Source organism: Armigeres subalbatus, chromosome 1 (assembly GCF_024139115.2).
Source record: "Armigeres subalbatus isolate Guangzhou_Male chromosome 1, GZ_Asu_2, whole genome shotgun sequence".
NCBI lineage: Eukaryota > Metazoa > Arthropoda > Insecta > Diptera > Culicidae > Armigeres > Armigeres subalbatus.
Window position 1 is genome coordinate 150,135,865 of NC_085139.1, and position 19,186 is coordinate 150,155,050.

The following is a 19,186-nucleotide window of genomic DNA, read 5'->3' on the forward strand; positions in this document are numbered from 1 at the left end:
GGACGGGAACAACTTCGAGCTGCTCATTGGACAGCACTATTTTATATTGATTGGGATTATGGCTTATGAAGATTTTTTCGTCAAATCCAATATCCACAATATTTAAGAGCTATTCGTTTATCATCTGGATAACTTAGGAGGTGGAGGGGTATGCAAAATGTCCAAGGTTCACACAAATTAATGAAAGATTGCAAGAGCAGATGTGCGCGATGATGGAGGGAAGTACAATGTTTGACATCTGTCCACGTGCTTTTAGAACAGCCCTTCCGAAAGAAAATCATTCATCAAAGGAATAAACTAAGAATAGAATAATTAATAATTTAGGAACGTATATATAAATTTCCCCTGCTTAGCCTAGCCTAGCCTAGCGATGCAGTTGCGACATCCGGAAATGGGAGAAAATGCGATTGTCGCAAAAGCTCAGTTCGGTTTTCAACTGGATCTACAATAATGAATATCATGTCATCACAATAAGGAATATCATGCAGTGAGGCGGCAATGTCCCAGTGGGTGATGTAATGGCAATAGGAAGAAGAAGACTATACATTTTATTATATAGACCCCATTGTTCTGTATGACATGCTAATTACAAATGTGTATAAGCCGTGTTCTAAAATGCATTTAAACGTGAAACAAACAAAAAATGGGTGAATATAGGACAATTTCATTCATAATGGAATAGATAGCCTATGTCAGATTTTCTAATTGATTGAAATTTATTTTGTAGCATTTATTCTGAATTCAAGATATTGTAGTTATTTGCTGGGTCACGCGATCCACGTTTTTTCGTTACTGGCTTTAAATCAGATTCAGAGATCGAAAATAATTGTCTGATCAGATTACGAGCTTTATTGCATGATATCATTATCTTATCAAATGATTATGCTTGTAGTCTGAATAATATGGAAAGAGAGAGGGGGGATTGGCGGAGTTGGTTGTCAAACGCGGAGGGGTGTAAATGACAAAACTCAAGTTTTTAGAAAAATGATTGCAAGTCTCCTATACTGCCGTTCTCCCATGTTACCTTTGATGAAAAAAACCAAACTAAGTCAAATTGTCCCACTGATTTCTGAATCGATTGGATCTTAAAATTTAACAAATATTTTTGGGATATTATAAGCGTAGGCAACACTTTTCCAGGACATAAACCGAATCTCTATTTATTTAACCGGTTTTTAGTCTCTATTATCATCAAACAACTTAATTTTTTCAGTGGGACAAATTGACTCGAGTTTGAGATTTTTCGTCAAAGGACAATTATGCGTAAAACGGCAGTATATTTTTTAGTTAAAAAAATGAAGTTTCCGTGAGTTTTCCCATTCATTGCGAACAACGTACGAACTAGGTATATAAACTTGCCGACGCAAACATCTAAAACCAAAGCATTTTTTGCTGTATTCAACTCAAATTTAACCAAAATGTCACTTACACCCCGCTGCTTCTAATCCCCTCAACTATTATAAGCGTTCAAACAATTAATAAGAAAACTTTCCAAAAAGAGGTGGTTTTTTATCCTTTTCGCTTTATTTGAGTTAAATGAAACGGACACCGCAGGAGTAGCGACTTTTAGCGCTCCATGCCTTGGATAGAAAAAAATACATCAATTTCAGCAATACATTTCCATTTTCGGTGCACATGAATGTAAAATTATTTCATTGGAATTATTTCAAACATAGTAAACCTTCAATTAGTTTAGCATGAAATGTATTTTGTTATTGGATAGTTAGATACACACAGTTAAAATTAATTTTAAAAATAAAGCTTTCCACCGGTCTGCTGTTGGTACACTTCGATTGTATCGCCTTCCTCCATCTCCAGCGTCGTCGGGGTATCATTCTCGTTGATTGGCTGGCCATCGAACCGGAAGCGAACAACCTGCATGGAAAGACCCTAAAATGAAACCGAAAACGACATTTGTATTAATTTGTTTCGCCAAATCGAGCTTAAAAAGAAATAAATCTGGTTTTTCAATGTTATATCTCAAGTTGAGCTAAACTGCCCTTATGCGAACTATGGGCTCAAAAGTTAGAGAAAAATAGCAATTTTGAAACGTGTAATTAATGTTTCGTAAGCGGTTACATTAACCGCATCCGCGAGTGGAAACAACTTGCTTGTGGGTTTGCTTCGGAGGTCAACTGTTACTTCTACGTAGAGTATTCTGACCTGGGAGAAAGTGGGGCAAGATCGCAAACAACAATTGTAGCATAAGTTTGATAGAATAAGATAGAATAGAATAGATAGAAAATTTTCGGCTTGGGATGGTGACGCCAACTGTGTTATACTATCGACAGACATATGATTTCCGCACTATGATTTTCGTATCACGCTGTACGCGTACAGTGACAAGATGACACACATCTTTTCTTTCCACCGTTCTATCTATTTGACAGCTTGTTTTGAAACTGATTCTACAGCTTTTCAAAACTATATTTCTCATCAAAATATATAGTAATCATAAACTGTTACTATAGTTTTTATGAGTATTACACAATAATATTTATCCATATTTTTTGAATAAATTGTGAATTCGCGTCAGCAGTTCATTCATCGATATGAAACCGTCATAGTTTTCCAACAATCAGGAAAATGGCTCTTACTATTTTTATAAGACCAATCTTATGAGAACATTTCATAAGAATGGAATTATGAAAATCATAAGACCTTGTTTTGACAAATTCTGGATTTATATTAGCTATCCAGCGAAATGTTTTCTTGAGGCGTTGATAGGCGTGTGATGTAATCACGCGCCTCCTAGTCTCGATGTCCACGATTCGAATCCGGGTTACATTTTTTTTACATATATTCAAAATCTATATAATAAAAATGAGTTGGGATTTCCTTCCTGACGATTTAACTCGCGAACGGGTTGACCGATTTGCAAGATTTTTTCCCTAATCGATTTGTTTTGGGACCCGCCATTTTTGTATATACAAAAAGTTGGTGAATATAACGGGGAAAACAAAACAAACGCACGGAAATTGATCTAGAGTGCGGTGCTGCAAACAGTTCATTGTGCCACTTTTATTAGCTTAATGTAAACGCTTATTAACGAGGACAATTCCTGTTTACATGATGCTAATATCGTGCTAGTATTGTCGGACAGTGCATTATCCGCTAGAACTAGCTCATATGTAAACGGGCCATTAACACCCGGGCAAAGCTGGGTTTCTTTCGCTAGTATTTCATAAGATCGTCTTATGAAATTCATTCCATAAGAAAAACTTATGAAAATCAACACATTTCTTATGTCGCAATTTCAAAAGAGTATCTTATGATGTTCATACGACCCGTTTCCTCAGTGAATTCTTCGTATAGGTATTTTAGCAGAAATATGCGAGTTCTTGCAAACATTCCGCAAGGCAATTATTTCTGCGGACGTTAATCACTGGTTTGGGGTGATTTCAGTGCAAACGGCACTGATCGTTTAATTCATATGAACATTTTGAAGGATAAAGTCAGCATCGTTCAATTGGGTCATAGATCCTGTAACAGGTTTATTCGGACACGGAACTCCGGGTTTTTCAAACACTTATTTACTTCGCGCTGACTACGGTTTATTTCTGCACTCCAATTTTACCTCCACGAGATCCTTCTCTCCTCTTCTCTCCTCCCTCTCTCTCCAAACACTATAGATCCAATTTTAAATTTGTCCAAAACAACGGTACAAAACATTCTTCCCATCTAAAAAAGTAGATGCTGACCAATGGCAAATCAAAGATCCCGCATCGTTCCCAATCCTTAGACCTCATTCCAATTAAAACCCATGGGATCCTCGCACAAAATGTTCGAAATCACACGATACAGAACTCAAACCATTGAATATCATGCAAAAGTGACGGTAGATCTTTCCTGGAAACAACCCACGAACTGGCAAAATCAATAGGAAGACATCTTCAGGATGTAATTGTAGCAAATAATGGGCTTACTAATAATTATTTTGCCAATGTTGTGAAAAATACCATCCGGAATAGCAGAAAAACAAATTTTACTCAGTCAGCTTGCAAATGTTTGTTTTTATTTCATATGTCAAACGGCGTATTTGACATTTCAAAACAACAAATTATGTTCTATTTCGTACAATACAACGGTCGCAGGGCAGGGTACGGAAATCATCGTGCTATCGTGATACCAGCGTGATTCTGGGTGACAGACATATGATTTTATGCTGTACAGTGATATTGGTATCATATATGTGTCACAAGTATTAGAGACTAGATTGACTTTAAAATGCGTAAAATCTAAAAGTCATATGCCTAGGGCTGTGCAAATATCGATAATATCGATATTATCGGATGAAATTTATCGATACGATATCCGATATCATTGAACTCAGATATCGCCGATATCGATAAATTTTTGTAATCGATGTAATGATGATGCCCAATTAAATCAACTACATACACTGGCTCACTGACTACATCCTTTAAAACATATGTAGCAAGCCAATTTTTTAAATGTCCATTGTCTATGGTGTTGAGAAATTGGGCGCATCAGTACCCACTAAGACGAAAGGCAAAACGCAAGAACGATAAAGCTTACAAAACCCTCGACAGGAAATCTAAAATAATTCATAATAAACCACAGGCGGTGAAAGTTATTTCATGTTTATTGTCGTTTGCGGTGTTTTACCAAGATGAATAAGAGCGACTAAAATTTTCAAATGGTTTTGGAGTGACAAATAGAGTTAGAAACGTGATAAAATCGATAGTAGACTAACTCGGGTAAAAATTGTATTTTTTTATTTTATCGGATATCGATCCGATATCCAAAGAAACAGAAAAAAGCTATACAAAGCGGCAGGAACCCTACAATTCCAGTCCTCAGGGAGAAGCCGTACGCCGGAATAAGCCGGACCCTATCATCGCAATTTTTGTCTATTTTATTAAGAGCTGAGCAGAATGGATACGTTTGCGTGCGTTTTGTCAGTTTTGCTATGGGGAACTATCAAAACGCACGCAAACGTATCCATTCTGCTCCGCTCTTTAGTGTTTTTTTTTTGTTTGTTTTTTCTACCAAATTTTATCCTTACAATCATTTTAATGTGATAAATTTTAATTCAAATAACTGGCGAAGCCCTTGGTTGACTCGCAAGACGGTCCTTCTGGTCCGGCCTTCCTCCTAATCAAAATTGCTAAATCCTTCTAATTCCTTTCCGCATTGGCGTTGAACCTAAAATTATAAATTTCAAAACACCTGAATAAAGACAGCTTTGATCAGCTATCAGTTCCGTCCCGGCAGTTGCAGGTGTGAATATTACTGCGTTTGATCCGACTTTATCGTCGACCCTCTATGCAGCGCAAGCTATCATAATTGTAATTCCGCAATTAGCAGCACAAAAGTTCTAAGCAATAAAATAAAAAGCTCTCGGCATTTCGGTAATCCAGAAATGCAATATGATCGATCTGACAATTCGACAGACTTTCTATGTGTCCACTTAAACCAACATCCATACGACTATTGAAAGATTTTGAAAGATATTGAAAGATCTCGACTATAGATAGTGGAATATAGCAACCCTATAACCAGAGACCGGCGGAGTGAAAAACTGTAGAAATGGCAACGTATGAAAATGCATGAAATCGTGAAAATAACACTGGCAGCACTTGAACTTTTTGCTTGCTTCTTATGGAAGCAAAAAGTAAACAAGTCGAATTGGAACCGCTTTTGACGGTTCGATTGGAAACAAGATGGCGTCTTCGCCGATCTCTTATTCTAGCATTTCTAGTGGAATATATAGATGAGCAAAGATAAATCCTCTGTCTCCAAACGAACTGTCAAACGTGTCTCCAAACGAGCATGACGTCATGATTTCAATGGAAATGTTAAGGGCTGTGACGTCATATGCGCGTGTGCACGGGCAAAAAAATCGACTCAGCCATGCTTTCGCTCATCTATAGATTCTACTATCTATAATCTCGACAGGTTGCCTATTTTGCAAACGCCCACATAAATGACATGTTGAATTAATCCTAAAATTAAATTGAGGGAAATCAAGATTTTCGCGAGAGTGTAATTATAAATCCGCGATTTTCGCGACAATATTTGACGGAACCGCGATTTTTGCGACTGGAAGGGTAAATCCGCGACAAATCCGCGAAACTCGAGAAGATCGCGAAATCCGCGACTGTTGTAACAGCCCTGCAGTTCTCTTAAGCTTCCGCTTTATTATTACCCAAAATGTCTCGATGGGCCTGAACTGCGGGTAGTTGGGTGGATTATGTTTTTATTGTTGAAATCTACGTTATTATCGCAATACAACTGAATGACTTCCCGGCTGTAGTGGCAACTCACCAAACCAAAACTTCCCGGGACCTTCATGGGCTTTCATGAAACTTAGTACACGGTTTTTGAAACATTCTTCCTTGTACAGCTTAGAGTCGATCGTCTTATTCGTCACCAACACTTTGGTCTTTGCTCTGCAGGATATGCTCCCTCGCCAAATCAACCGTGTTTTGGCAAATTTGTCCATAAAAGCGGCTTCCATCTGGAATAATTTTTGACTCGCTTTTCGTGCAGCACCATGAAATTTATACCACAGAAAGTGGGCGCCTAGGTAGACATACTGCTGTAAAATAATTCTTGCAGCGGTCACTTTCCGTGCCACTGCAATACAATAAATGATTCCGGATTCTAACTGGACAGAGCCTTACAATACAACAGTTCATTTTAGTTGGATGTTATTTAACATCTAGACTAGAACGGTAATCCCGATAAATGTGACTTAACTAAAACTATGTTTTTGACTGGTTCAAATATACTAAGGGGCAAGATGAACATTCTTACGGGCCACGAAGGGCACCCTTCTAAAAACGAATTTGTGAAACTGAAATGTAGGGTAATTCGCCAAATGTTGAACGGCTAATTTCTTCGCCTATTGTTGAACGCACGTGCATTTCTTATGGGAGTTCAACAATAGGCGACAAAATTAGCCGTTCAACATTTGGCGAATTACCCTATTTATAGCACCAATACTAATAATGAATTATAGCACCAATACAAACAAAAAAAACAATAGCTTTTAATGCGCATTGGCCATATTAAAACAAGAAAACTCTTCTTGGGATCGATAAGTTATTATTTTTTATTGATCAACATCACATTGAATAACTAAAATCAGTTTCAAATTTCAGTAAATTTGCTAATGTACGTTACTCAACAGAATCAGAGCATAGTAAATCATAATTGTAGGTTGTGTAAGGGAATTTGTGGTTTTAGTATTTTGTGTATAAGGCAATCCATAAGACAGCTGCGATCAGCTGACGATTTTTGTTTACTTGAATTTTTTGACATCTATAGACCGGACTGACACAACGATTCAAAGGAAAATGTAAAGCCCGGTTAACACCAGCAGTGAGTTACCTTCAACTGGATACACACTTTGTTTTGATATTGATTGTCAGTCCCATCGCTGAATGTCCTCATAGATAGCCTAATTATTTGATTGTTTCAAAATGGGATGCTCATCTTGTCCCATTTGAGATAAATTATTTAAATCTTTTTAAGCGTGGTCAAACATCTCACTGTGAACCCTGTGGCCCTAAAATATTCTTTGAAGACATAATATGTGTAGTTGATCGAGATTTTAATTTGAAAAATTTTGTTTTATAAAAAACTTCATTTTCTATTGGTTGATTTCTTATAAGAAAATCCAAGTTTTCACCAACTTTTGCTAATTCATCTGTATTTCAGAACCATTTTATTTTTATAATATTTTTTCAGTGTCAAGTCTTTTGTTGGAAGTGTGCGGGGTTATTTAGAGAAAAAGGCACAATAGAAAAAAGAAAAAAGAAAGAAATAAACAATTATAATTACAATTACAATAGCGGTAAAATTAGTGATGCTCTTCTTGCGCCGGGTAGCGATCTTGCCCGTCCTCCCCTACGAGGCCAATCACAAAAAATGAGCAGTTGAATTCGGGTATAGAGTACCGCATGATGACGTAGTTTGACAGTTCAGACACAGACAAACAGACATAACACATTGAACATTTACTCATCAAATTCATCGTCGTTCAAACACTAATGACATCTGTTGATTTCAGTTAGTTGGGCTAATCACGAACCAGATGGCGGTAGTGAGCAAACGTCAAGCTCGAGCAAAAACGATGCGCGCGCCACGAGTGATCGATTGGCCAACTAATGATTATTTGAATTCACGAGTTAATCAGTGAACGATGGAAATTCGACGAGTGTTATGTCTGTTTGTCTGTGGTTCAGAGTTTGTTTACTAGGACATAGTTTCTGGAGTACCCCCACGAAAAATCTGTTTTGCGAATTATATACAAAATGTTGTGTTTTCTATGATTGATTTATGGTACAGGTCGGACTCGATTATCCGGGGACGCGATTATCCGGGGTTCGATTATCCGGAATTTTAGACTCGATTATCCGGAGTATTTTTTTTCTTCAAATTTTTTTAATTCTAAATTTTTATTTTCAGTAGGATAATATACACTATGATTATTTTAACAATGTGGCGTATCTCGGTTGTGGAAGGGGGTTGAAAAAGGGGTCGTTTTGTATATTGAAATTTGACTATAGGCTTGTATATCAACTTGGGGGCAGCAGGGACTATGTCCAAGGGCTTGACGATCCCTCCCCAGGCCATCTGCGAGTTGTGGCGCCTGCCTAGGATGTGGTGGGGTTTGACAGTGGGCCCTGTTAAACCTCTATAAAAAGCTGCATGTATCCGCAAGTAGGCTCCGCCAAAGCGACCGTGTGCCGCTCAAAGCGCACAAGCCCAAGTCCTGGTGTTAGGTGGGACGCTAAACAGCCCTGACACGATGGCCCTCCGGCGAGACAGGAGGTTTGCGCAGGCCCAATAAGCCGCCTAGAAAACCAATAATTACGAACAATATAAGAGATAATGCGACTCGATATAATCGGCAAAGACCTAGGCGACGAATAAAGGATCACGATTGGAAGCTTGGAACATGGAACTGCAAGTCGCTAGGTTTCGCAGGTTGCGACAGGATGATCTACGATGACTTCGACGTCGTGGCGCTGCAGGAGATTTGCTGGACAGGAAAGAAAGTGTGGAAAACCGGCATCGGGCGGCTACCTTCTACCAAAGCTGTGGCACCACCAACGAGCTGGGAACCGGCTTCATAGTGCTGGGTAAGATGCGCCAACGCGTGATTGGGTGGCAGCCAATCAACGCAAGGATGTGCAAGCTGAGGATTAAAGGCCGTTTCTTCAACTATAGCATCATCAACGTGCACTGCCCACACGAAGGGAGACCCGACGACGAGAAAGAAGCGTTCTACGCACAGCTGGAGCAGACATACGATGGATGCCCACTGCGGGACGTCAAAATCGTCATCGGTGACATGAACGCGCAGGTAGGAAGGGAGGAAATGTATAGACCGGTCATCGGACCGGATAGTCTGCACACCGTATCGAATGACAACGGCCAACGATGCATAAACTTCGCAGCCTCCCGCGGAATGGTAGTCCGAAGCACCTTCTTTCCCCGCAAAAATATCCACAAGGCCACATGGAGATCACTTAAGCAAGAAACGGAAAACCAAATCGACCACGTTCTAATCGGGGGTAAATTCTTCTCCGACATCACAAACGTCCGCACTTACTGCAGTGCAAATATTGAATCCGACCACTACCTCGTTGCAGTATGCCTGCGCTCAAAACTCTCGACGGTGTACAACACGCGTCGAAGTCGGACGCCACGGCTTAATATTGGGCGGCTACAAGACGGTAGACTAGCCCAAGAATACGCGCAGCAGCTGGAAGTGGCACTCCCAACGGAAGAGCAGCTAGGCGCAGCGTCTCTTGAAGATGGCTGGAGAGATATTCGATCCGCCATTGGTAGCACCGCAACCGCTGCACTTGGCACGGTGCCCACGGATCAGAGAAACGACTGGTATGACGGCGAATGTGGGCAGTTAGTAGAAGAGAAGAATGCAGCATGGGCGAGATTGCTGCAACACCGCACGAGGGCGAACGAGGCACGATATAAACAGGCGCGGAACAGACAAAACTCGATTTTCCGGAGAAAAAAGCGTCAGCAGGAAAACCGAGACCGTGAAGAGACGGAGCAACTGTACCACGCTAATAACACACGAAAGTTCTATGAGAAGTTGAACCGTTCACGTAAGGTCCACGTGCCACAGCCTGATATGTGTAAGGACATAAACGGGAACCTTCTTACGAACGAGCATGAGGTGATCCAAAGGTGGCGGCAGCACTACGAAGAGCACCTGAATGGCAATGTGACAGACGAAGATGGCGGTATGGTGATGGACCTGGGGGAACGCGCGCAGGACATAATTCTACCGGCTCCGGATCTCCAAGAAATCCAGGAGGAGATTGGCCGGCTGAAGAACAACAAAGCCCCTGGGGTTGACCAATTATCAGGAGAGCTATTTAAACACGGTGGTGAGGCACTGGCTAGAGCGCTGCACTGGGTCATTACCAAGATTTGGGAGGAAGAAGTTTTGCCGCAGGAGTGGATGGAAGGTGTCGTGTGTCTCATCTACAAAAAGGGCGATAAGCTGGATTGTAGCAACTACCGCGCAATCACATTGCTGAACGCCGCCTACAAGGTACTCTCCCAAATTTTATGCCGTCGACTAACACCAATTGCAAGGGAGTTCGCGGGCAGTACCAGGCGGGTTTTATGGGCGAATGCTCCACCACTGACCAGGTGTTCGCCATTCGCCAAGTACTGCAGAAGTGCCGCGAATACAACGTGCCCACACATCATCAATTCATCGACTTCAAAGCCGCATATGATACAATCGATCGGGACCAGCTATGGCAACTTATGCACGAAAACGGATTTCCGGATAAACTGACACGGTTGATCAAAGCGACGATGGATCGGGTGATGTGCGTAGTTCGAGTTTCAGGGACATTCTCGAGTCCCTTCGAAACCCGCAGAGGGTTACGGCAAGGTGATGGTCTTTCGTGTCTGCTATTCAACATCGCTTTTGAAAGGGTGATACGGAGAGCAAGGATTAACACGAGTGTTAGAATTTTCAATAAGTCCGTCCAGCTATTTGGCTTCGCCGACGACATAGATATTATGGCACGTAACTTTGAGAAGATGGACGAAGCCTACATCAGACTGAAGAGGGAAGCTAAGCGGACCGGACTAGTCATTAACACGTCGAAGACGAAGTACATGATAGGAAGAGGTTCAAGAGAAGACAATGTGAGCCACCACGAGTTTGCATCGGTGGTGACGAAATCGAGGTGGTAGAAGAATTTGTGTACTTGGGCTCACTGGTGACTGCCGAAAATGATACCAGCAGAGAAATTCGGAGACGTATAGTGGCTGGAAATCGTACATACTTTGGACTCCGCAAGACGCTCCGATCGAATAGAGTTCGCCGCCGTACCAAACTGACAATCTACAAAACGCTCATTAGACCGGTAGTCCTCTACGGACACGAGACCTGGACGATGCTCGTGGAGGACCAATGCGCACTCGGAGTTTTCGAAAGGAAAGTGAAAGATGGGAGAACCATCCATCGTTCACACCGCGAAAATCGGACGACTGCGGTGGGCCGGGCACGTAGCCAGAATGTCGGACAATAACCCGGTGAAAATGGTTCTCGACAACGATCCGACGGGTACAAGAAGGCGAGGTGCGCAGCGGGCAAGGTGGATCGATCAGGTAGAAGATGACTTGCGGACCCTCCGTAGACTGCGTGGCTGGCGACGGGTAGCCATGGACCGAGCCGAATAGAGAAGACTCTTATATACCGCACAGGCCACTTCGGCCTTAGTCTGAATAAATAAAATAAATTGTATATCAACTTCATGAATTCAAATGATTATATCTTCTATATAATAAAAATGAAATGGTCTGTGTTCGTATCCGCATAACTCGAAAACGGCTGGAAGGATTTTCTTCATTTCTTCAGCAGATATGTTCGTTATCGTTTCCGACGGGTTTATATGATATTTCCTCTTGCGAAAATCAAGAATAAGGTCGAGTAAATTATAAATAACTAAAACAAAGATTTGTATGGGAATTTCGCAAGGGCAGTTCACAACGCGCATTTTCGCCTACTATGCAGGACAACGTCTGCCGGGTCGACTAGTTACTATTATATTCATACGAAATAGGTTTATATGAAGAAATATGAACGTAGGTTGTATGGGAGGGACTGAAATAGGGTTGTTCTACATATTTATGTTGTTTGGATGAATCAATTATTTTCTTCAGAACATGTCCACAAACTTCTCGCTTCAAGAACTTTTCCGTGGTCGGAGACGAGCCAGCCTCGGGCTAAAAGTCTCCCTAATAAAGAAAGAAAAAAAAACATTTCCGTGGAAGCCTTGCCACCATAGAACGATGTGTTTGGATGCATAACATTGGTTGCAGAATTCGCTCTCAATTTATAATCAACGACGATGGACATAAAGCATAAGGCTTTTTCTTTAACATATCAAGACATATTTATTTACTCGACAAGCCAATAACTTGCAACAATCTAGAGCTCGAACAAGCTTCGGGCAAACTAAGTTTTCTTATTTCGGCCCTTTCAAATACAACTTCCTTCCAGATAGTTTAAAACAAATTAATAACCGATTCACATTCAAAGAAAAATTAAAACAACATTATAAAGCTAAGATTCATGATTTTCTAGTTTGATTAATTACTTTTTTTCCAATCTAATAATTTATTTGCACTTACTAATAAGATAGAATAACATTTACTCATTGCTGTTTATTTACAGAATCCTTAAAAGGAAACCCGATTTCCACTGGATTCTTTTGTATGTGTGTTGTAACTAATTATGTAGCTATGCCACACCTCTACATTATAGCAAATAAAATTTTATGAACATTTTTGTAGCTTAGAAAATGCGTTGTCAAAAGTTTTAGTTGCGACCATTACCAGGAGGCTCAAATTGAGCTCCTGAGCTTGAGTGGCGGGCAATTTGAAAAAAAAAAGACGTGAAAACAAATTGCTCGTCACCTGATACAAATGCGTGAAAAGGGGCAGAGAAATATTTTCCCCACCGACGTTGTGATAAAACACTTCGTTCTAGTACAATTGCCATTGAAGATCATGTGCAAAACAAGTCAAAATGCTCCATCAGCACCAATAATGACCTTTCAATTGGAGTTATCCTAAAGGAATTTATCTTGCAGAATATCACCCTTTAAGGGATAATCCATTAATTACGTAACGCAAAAATCGCGAGTTTCCAGGAGAAAATCTTCAGCAACAAACGGAAACACGTTACCAAGAAGAGATTGCAAGGACCAGTAAATGGTTTTTTGATGCGCGGATCATTGCCTAATATTTGATTCAAAAGACCTTTTTTTGTCTCCCTCGGACACAAAGTATACCGGAAGGCTATCTGTTTTCTCCAAAAACAAACATCCCGACTAGAAAAGCATAACAAAAAATTAACAAAATTTTAACATATTGTGATATTTATAACTTATTTTGATACAATTTCTCAGTAGCCATTATTTTTCAAATGTTGTAACAGGATTATATCATAATATAATGTGAAAAATGCTTAACACCGAATTGCCAACAGTAAGCAATTAAAATAGATGTAGCAAAGTCTCTCAGCCATATATAGATATCACAAATATCACAACGCTGATAAAATTTGAGATGGTTGCCTTATTTGTAATGTTGTTAATTTCATGTTCTCGAAAAATATTCTAGTTCAGACAAAAACAAAAATATTATAATTGTTGATCGCAATCTGTAGACCTATCACGACCTGTAAAAATTCCAACTGCACAGAAGCAATATATTTTGTATCTTATTCTGTTATAAATTTCTAACAAAATATGTTATTTTTATGATAAAATTGTAACAAAATTTGATAGTTTTTTGTTTCCAGTCGTGCAGTTTTGATAGAAATTTAGATATTTTAACAACATCCTGCACCATGTTTCTAACACATTTTGTTATAAAAATTTAGTATAACATAATAACATAGGATGATATAATTTTGATATGACCTTCTAGTCGGGATATTTTAGATGTCTCGGAGCTTCATAGTATTATATACCGATCATCTATGGTCGGCGAATTGGGGCCCATTTTTGGCACTTCTTCTTTTCTTATTGGCATTACATCCCCACACTGGGACAGAGCCGCCTCGCAGCTTAGTGTTCATTAAGCACTTCCACAGTTATTAACTGCGAGGTTTCTAAGCCAGGTTACCATTTTTGCATTCGTATATCATGAGGCTAGCACGATGATACTTTTATGCCCAGGGAAGTCGAGACAATTTCCAATCCGAAAATTGCCTAGACCGGCACCGGGAATCGAACCCAGCCACTCTCAGCATGGTCTTGCTTTGTAGCTGCGCGTCTTACCGCACGGCTAAGGATGGCCCCTATTGGCACTTATCCTTATCCAATTTGTTTGCGACTGATTGCATTTAACGGGAAATCTTATTAAGTTCCCCCTAACACACGTGACTTGACCGAAAAATTGCGACGCGATTCTAACGCTTGGCGAATGCGATTCTGTCGCCGTTGGAGTGGAACATTGCCTACAGCGACCCAACGATAAAATCGCGGCGACTAGTTTTTGCCGTTGAGGTGATGAAATCACTCAGGTCTGGGGGAGCCTTTATATTGTTTCCTATTGAAAAATGGATAGATCGGACAATTGACTCAAAAGTTTCATAGCTTTTTGTTGAAAATTGACTAGATCAAACTTTGGGTTCAGAAATAATGACCAAAATACTATTTTTTGTACAAAAAGTGCGTAAATAGTCTAGTTATTTTTTATGGCACCTATTCTCAACCATCAAGTTCGATTCAAATGGGAATCCTGTCTCATAATTTCATATTGAAAATTGGCTGGATCGTACTATAGACTCAAAAGTTATGGCAAAAATACTATTTTTCATTGTATACCAGAAAATCACCGATACCGTTAGGCGGATTAATCAGGGTTTTTCCAAAATAATTTCTGACTATGTACACCACTGCAAATACAATAAAACATAATTTTTTCGTCATTTAATTGCAGATTTGATTTTTTTCTAGTGATTCGATTATCCGGAGTGAAAAAAAAATCGATACTCCGGATAATCGAGTCCGACCTGTAGTAATCAAAGTATATCACTGAAATGTTCGGATCAACATGATTTTGATCGTAAATTTATTTTAAATTTTAAATTTCCGCAACACCGATTTTGATTCTAACACCCTGTGGATTCTTTCTAAAATTACATAACGCCGAATTTGGTGATTTTTGACCCCGATCCTCCCCCTCGTAACACTTTTTGTATGGAAGGTTTACTATTTTTGTATGGATCGTAAAGCTCGGCTTGATCCCCTCCCTTCCCCCCTCAGCGTTGCGTAATTTGTGAAAGGCCCCTAAAAAGCTATTTGAACAAACTGTCACGAAAGTGAGGTTAAGTCTATATACCACAAACCCAGAGAGTGGATACCAAAAAGACAGGCGTTTCACCCTCCTGGGTCAATCAGTGATTTTGCAACACTAGCGAACCTAGTGGTGAAAGGCAAGCTTTACTGAACTGGCAGTTTGTTCTGAAATGCCTATTTTGTGGCAAATTATGAACGAAATGGCGCCATAACTTGCTGAAGCGTGTTTAAACCGTAAGGTGGAACTTTGGGATATTTTTTAATTTAATGTACTTACATATTTTAACCTTCCAATTAGGAAAATTTATTTTCTATTTAGTATTTTCTAGAAATAAAATAATAGCATTTTTGTTGTAATATTGAGTTTTAACAATGACTTCTCATCTATCCGGATTGCTAATCCGGAGATGGCGAGTTCGATTCTCGGTCCGGTCTAGGATGTTTTCGGGTTGGAAACATACTCGACATCCTGAGTATAGTGTGCCACACAAGATACATACTCATGCAATGGCGCTCTTAGAAAAGCTTTCAATGAATAACTGAAGAAATGCTAATAGAATACTAAGTTGAAAAGCCGGCCAAGTTTCAGTTGGAATGTAGAGCCATTGAAGAAGAAAACTTGCTTGGAGTTGTAGATATAAAATGTGTTAAGAGCCTTTTTGGTTCTTCAGCTGCAAAGTCCCGCCTTTTTAAATGGCATCTTCAATTAAAAAGTGAAACACCAAAATTTGGAGCCTTTTTTTCGATTTGTAATTTGGACATAATTACAAATTTCAAACACGAGGATCTAATGTTCCATGCAGGTAAAGTACTTTCGAATAGTTTACTTTTGTACTACACTGGGATTGCTATTAAACGAGGTGGTGGGGAAAAAATCCACAAAAAATCGAAGAAAACCCGATTGTATTCATAAAGTTATGCACATTGCAGTGAACTGAGGAATCGATGAAATCTATCCGCGTTAAAAGCGACCCCAGTGTACATCAAATGAAGGCAAAGACCTCTGCAAGTGTCGTTCTAAGAAGTATCCGGTATTGGAAGGTGTCCGGCGCGGGGGCTTCTCCCCCTACTGTTGTCCTATGCCTTGACGGTCAACAAATAATCTCAACCGTCTAAAACGAGTTAAGTACTCTCCAATTAATTTTCGATATCTTTGCAGATACGTATTTCGACCACAACTGTGTGGTCGTCTTCAGTGTATCGTACTTGACTTGACTTATAATAATATCGTTTCAAAAACTGACTGGCAAATCGAGCCATGATGTCTGATGGAAAAGCAACTTGGCATATGCGTCACCGCTAGCACAGTGGAAATAGCTTCGTAAAAACTTTTATGGCAAAATAGTACATTTGCCTACATATACATATAAATATTATCTTGATCATTGCAGTTGGTTTCTTCGATTCTTCTCATTTTGACCAAATTGCGCAAGGAATGATCTCACTGTGCTATAAAGCATTTCAATAAATTAAAAGTGCAAAAACTTTTGGACATTTAATAAAAATGGATATTTTTTATTTATATCCTCCAAAAATAATTAGTTTTTTTTAAATCAGAAGCACAATTTTGAGCTAAATGATAAAAAAATTATTTCATTGGATCCAGCAGATGGGGAAAAAAACTCACCGCTCGGTCGCAGTAGGCGTTCATCAGTTTCCGCAGGGGAGTGTGCTTCTTGATTTTGAACTGCACCACGGCATTATCCTGTCCTAGCACTTTCAAGTTGATGTGCTCAGATTCGGATCCTTTGGAGTCCTATCGACAGAAGAAAAAAAAATACATGTCACTTCATTATCCTCGAGTGCGCCATTTCATGGCGTCCTCGCACAATAGCACGATGTTTCAGCACTTTCATATTAATTCAAATTGTCACGATTTTACCTTCTTTTCTTCCGACATTTTGCGTAAATTGATGCAAGTAAAGCAGAAACCCGGCTCTCGCGCAGCAAAATTGGTCAAACAGGAGAATTAAGTCACGTTTTACACTGCACTACGCACCGAACTTTTTCACTGAGCTGACCGGGTAGAATGATGGCTGCCAATAAAAGTTATGCTGAAATTGGCGTGATGCCGGCTAACGGCAGCCCAAACGATTTCGTTGAACGGACCTGTACAAAGAACTACACGAAATAAACAAGGTTTATATATAATGCATACAAAAGCCTTTTCATGACAGCTCGCACATGTACACGGTAAGGAGGTTGCACTCATAACAAAGAGATGAAGAGTGTCAAAATTGGAACAGCGCATTTGCTGTCAAATCGGTTGTTCCAATCGAGCACAAGGTTGTTATAGAAATACTAGAATAATGGTTGGTTATAGGTTTGCTAGGTTGTTAAAGGTAGGAGTATATATACCTATATACCTATAGGTCATTGCGCGCGGCAAACCTAACCTCACAATTTTGACAGGTACTGGTCCTATTGTTCAGGCATTGAAAAAAATCAGTTCGTGAGTAAAAATCGGTCCATTTTAGGTTTATTTGATGATCAATAGAATGGTATATGGCCTATAGGCGTTGAGCAATCTGACCAGGTATCTGGCAACCCCAATCCTACCCACTACGTTTGACAATAGCCAACATCTTTGAGTTTCCCATTTTTCTATTGAAATTGGGTTTCCCACTGACAATTCTATTTTGTAAACAAACTGTTGAAACAGTGGCGTAGCCAGAAAATTGGTCTGGGAGGGGTTTCCTGAATATTTTTTTTTTTCGAAAAAAAAAATTCTTCTAAAAATGTTGTCTCTGGGGGGGGTTTTATGTCCAAAACCACCCCCGTGCCTACGCCACTGTGTTGAAATAATAGCAAACTGTGTGGCAGTTAGTTTTTGTTAATCGTAGTAAGCCATCAGTAACATTTGAATTTGTAATCGAAGCAATCTAGTCAAGATTTGAATTTATACATAACGTCACCATAGCAACACCGGTTGCTATGCACTTAGTATATAACGACTGCATGGCAACCTGCAACTATAAAACCGGCCTCTGTGGCTAGATTCTTTTAGTCGTAATTGAATAAACCTCCAGTGTTAAAGTTATTAAAACGTGTTTCTCTTCAGGTTATGAGCCCAGTCACGCCATACCTAAGAGTAAAAGTGTAAAAAAGAAAGTTCTCGAAGCCGTTCCCAAATTCAAAATGTCCAGTGCGAGGAAAGCAGGAATCGTGCAGTTCGCAGGTGAAGGATATGACACGTGGAAGTTTCGAGTGGAGACTCAATTATCGGCCCATGGGGTGAAGGAAGCCATCACAAAGGATGCCCCGGAGGATGAGGAAGAAAATGAAGAATTCCAGGAAAACGATGAGAAGGCAAAAGCGCTGCTGGTGGCGTATATTGCGGATAGCCATCTCGAGTACGTACGCGACAAGCAAACGGCAAAAGAAATGTGGACGTCTTTAGCAAACACCTTCGCGAAAAAAGGTTTTGCTGCTCAGACGTACATTCGGCGATCGATGGCTTTGTTGCGGATGGAGGAAGGAACATCATTATCGGATCATTTCCGTCGATTCGATGAGCTGGGAAGACAGCTGAAAGACGCTGGTGCCACTGTTACTGAGCTCGACATGGTGAGTCAGCTTTTTATTTCGTTACCGCCTAGTTACGATGTGGTTACCACGGCGATGGAAAATTTGGACGATCAACAACTGAAGCTTGCGACCGTCAAAGCACGCCTTCTAGCGGAGGAGCAAAAGCGTTCTGGAAGAGAATCCGGTTCGAGTGCTACGAATGGGTCGGATGGAGTGGTGTTAGCGGCCAAATCCAGTAATCGACGTGGGAAATCATCGAAATTTTCCGGAAAGTGCTACCACTGCGGAGAGCTTGGACATAAGAAGTTTGATTGCCC

General features: G+C 40.1%; 2 protein-coding genes across 5 annotated transcripts in view; both read right to left on the minus strand.

The window, feature by feature from the left end:
- The window catches only part of LOC134205252 (protein ILRUN-like), an 88,523-nt gene that overhangs the window by 15,465 nt on the left and 53,872 nt on the right, over nt 1-19,186 (minus strand). The window lies entirely within an intron of this gene.
- Nucleotides 1,503-17,407, minus strand: LOC134205254 (small ubiquitin-related modifier 3-like). The gene is made up of 3 exons (XM_062680343.1): nt 17,224-17,407; nt 16,969-17,097; nt 1,503-1,890 (listed from the first exon to the last, which is right to left on the minus strand). Exons 1-3 carry the CDS (start codon nt 17,239-17,241, stop codon nt 1,750-1,752), a joined length of 288 nt encoding a protein of 95 aa, XP_062536327.1. The 5' UTR covers nt 17,242-17,407; the 3' UTR covers nt 1,503-1,749.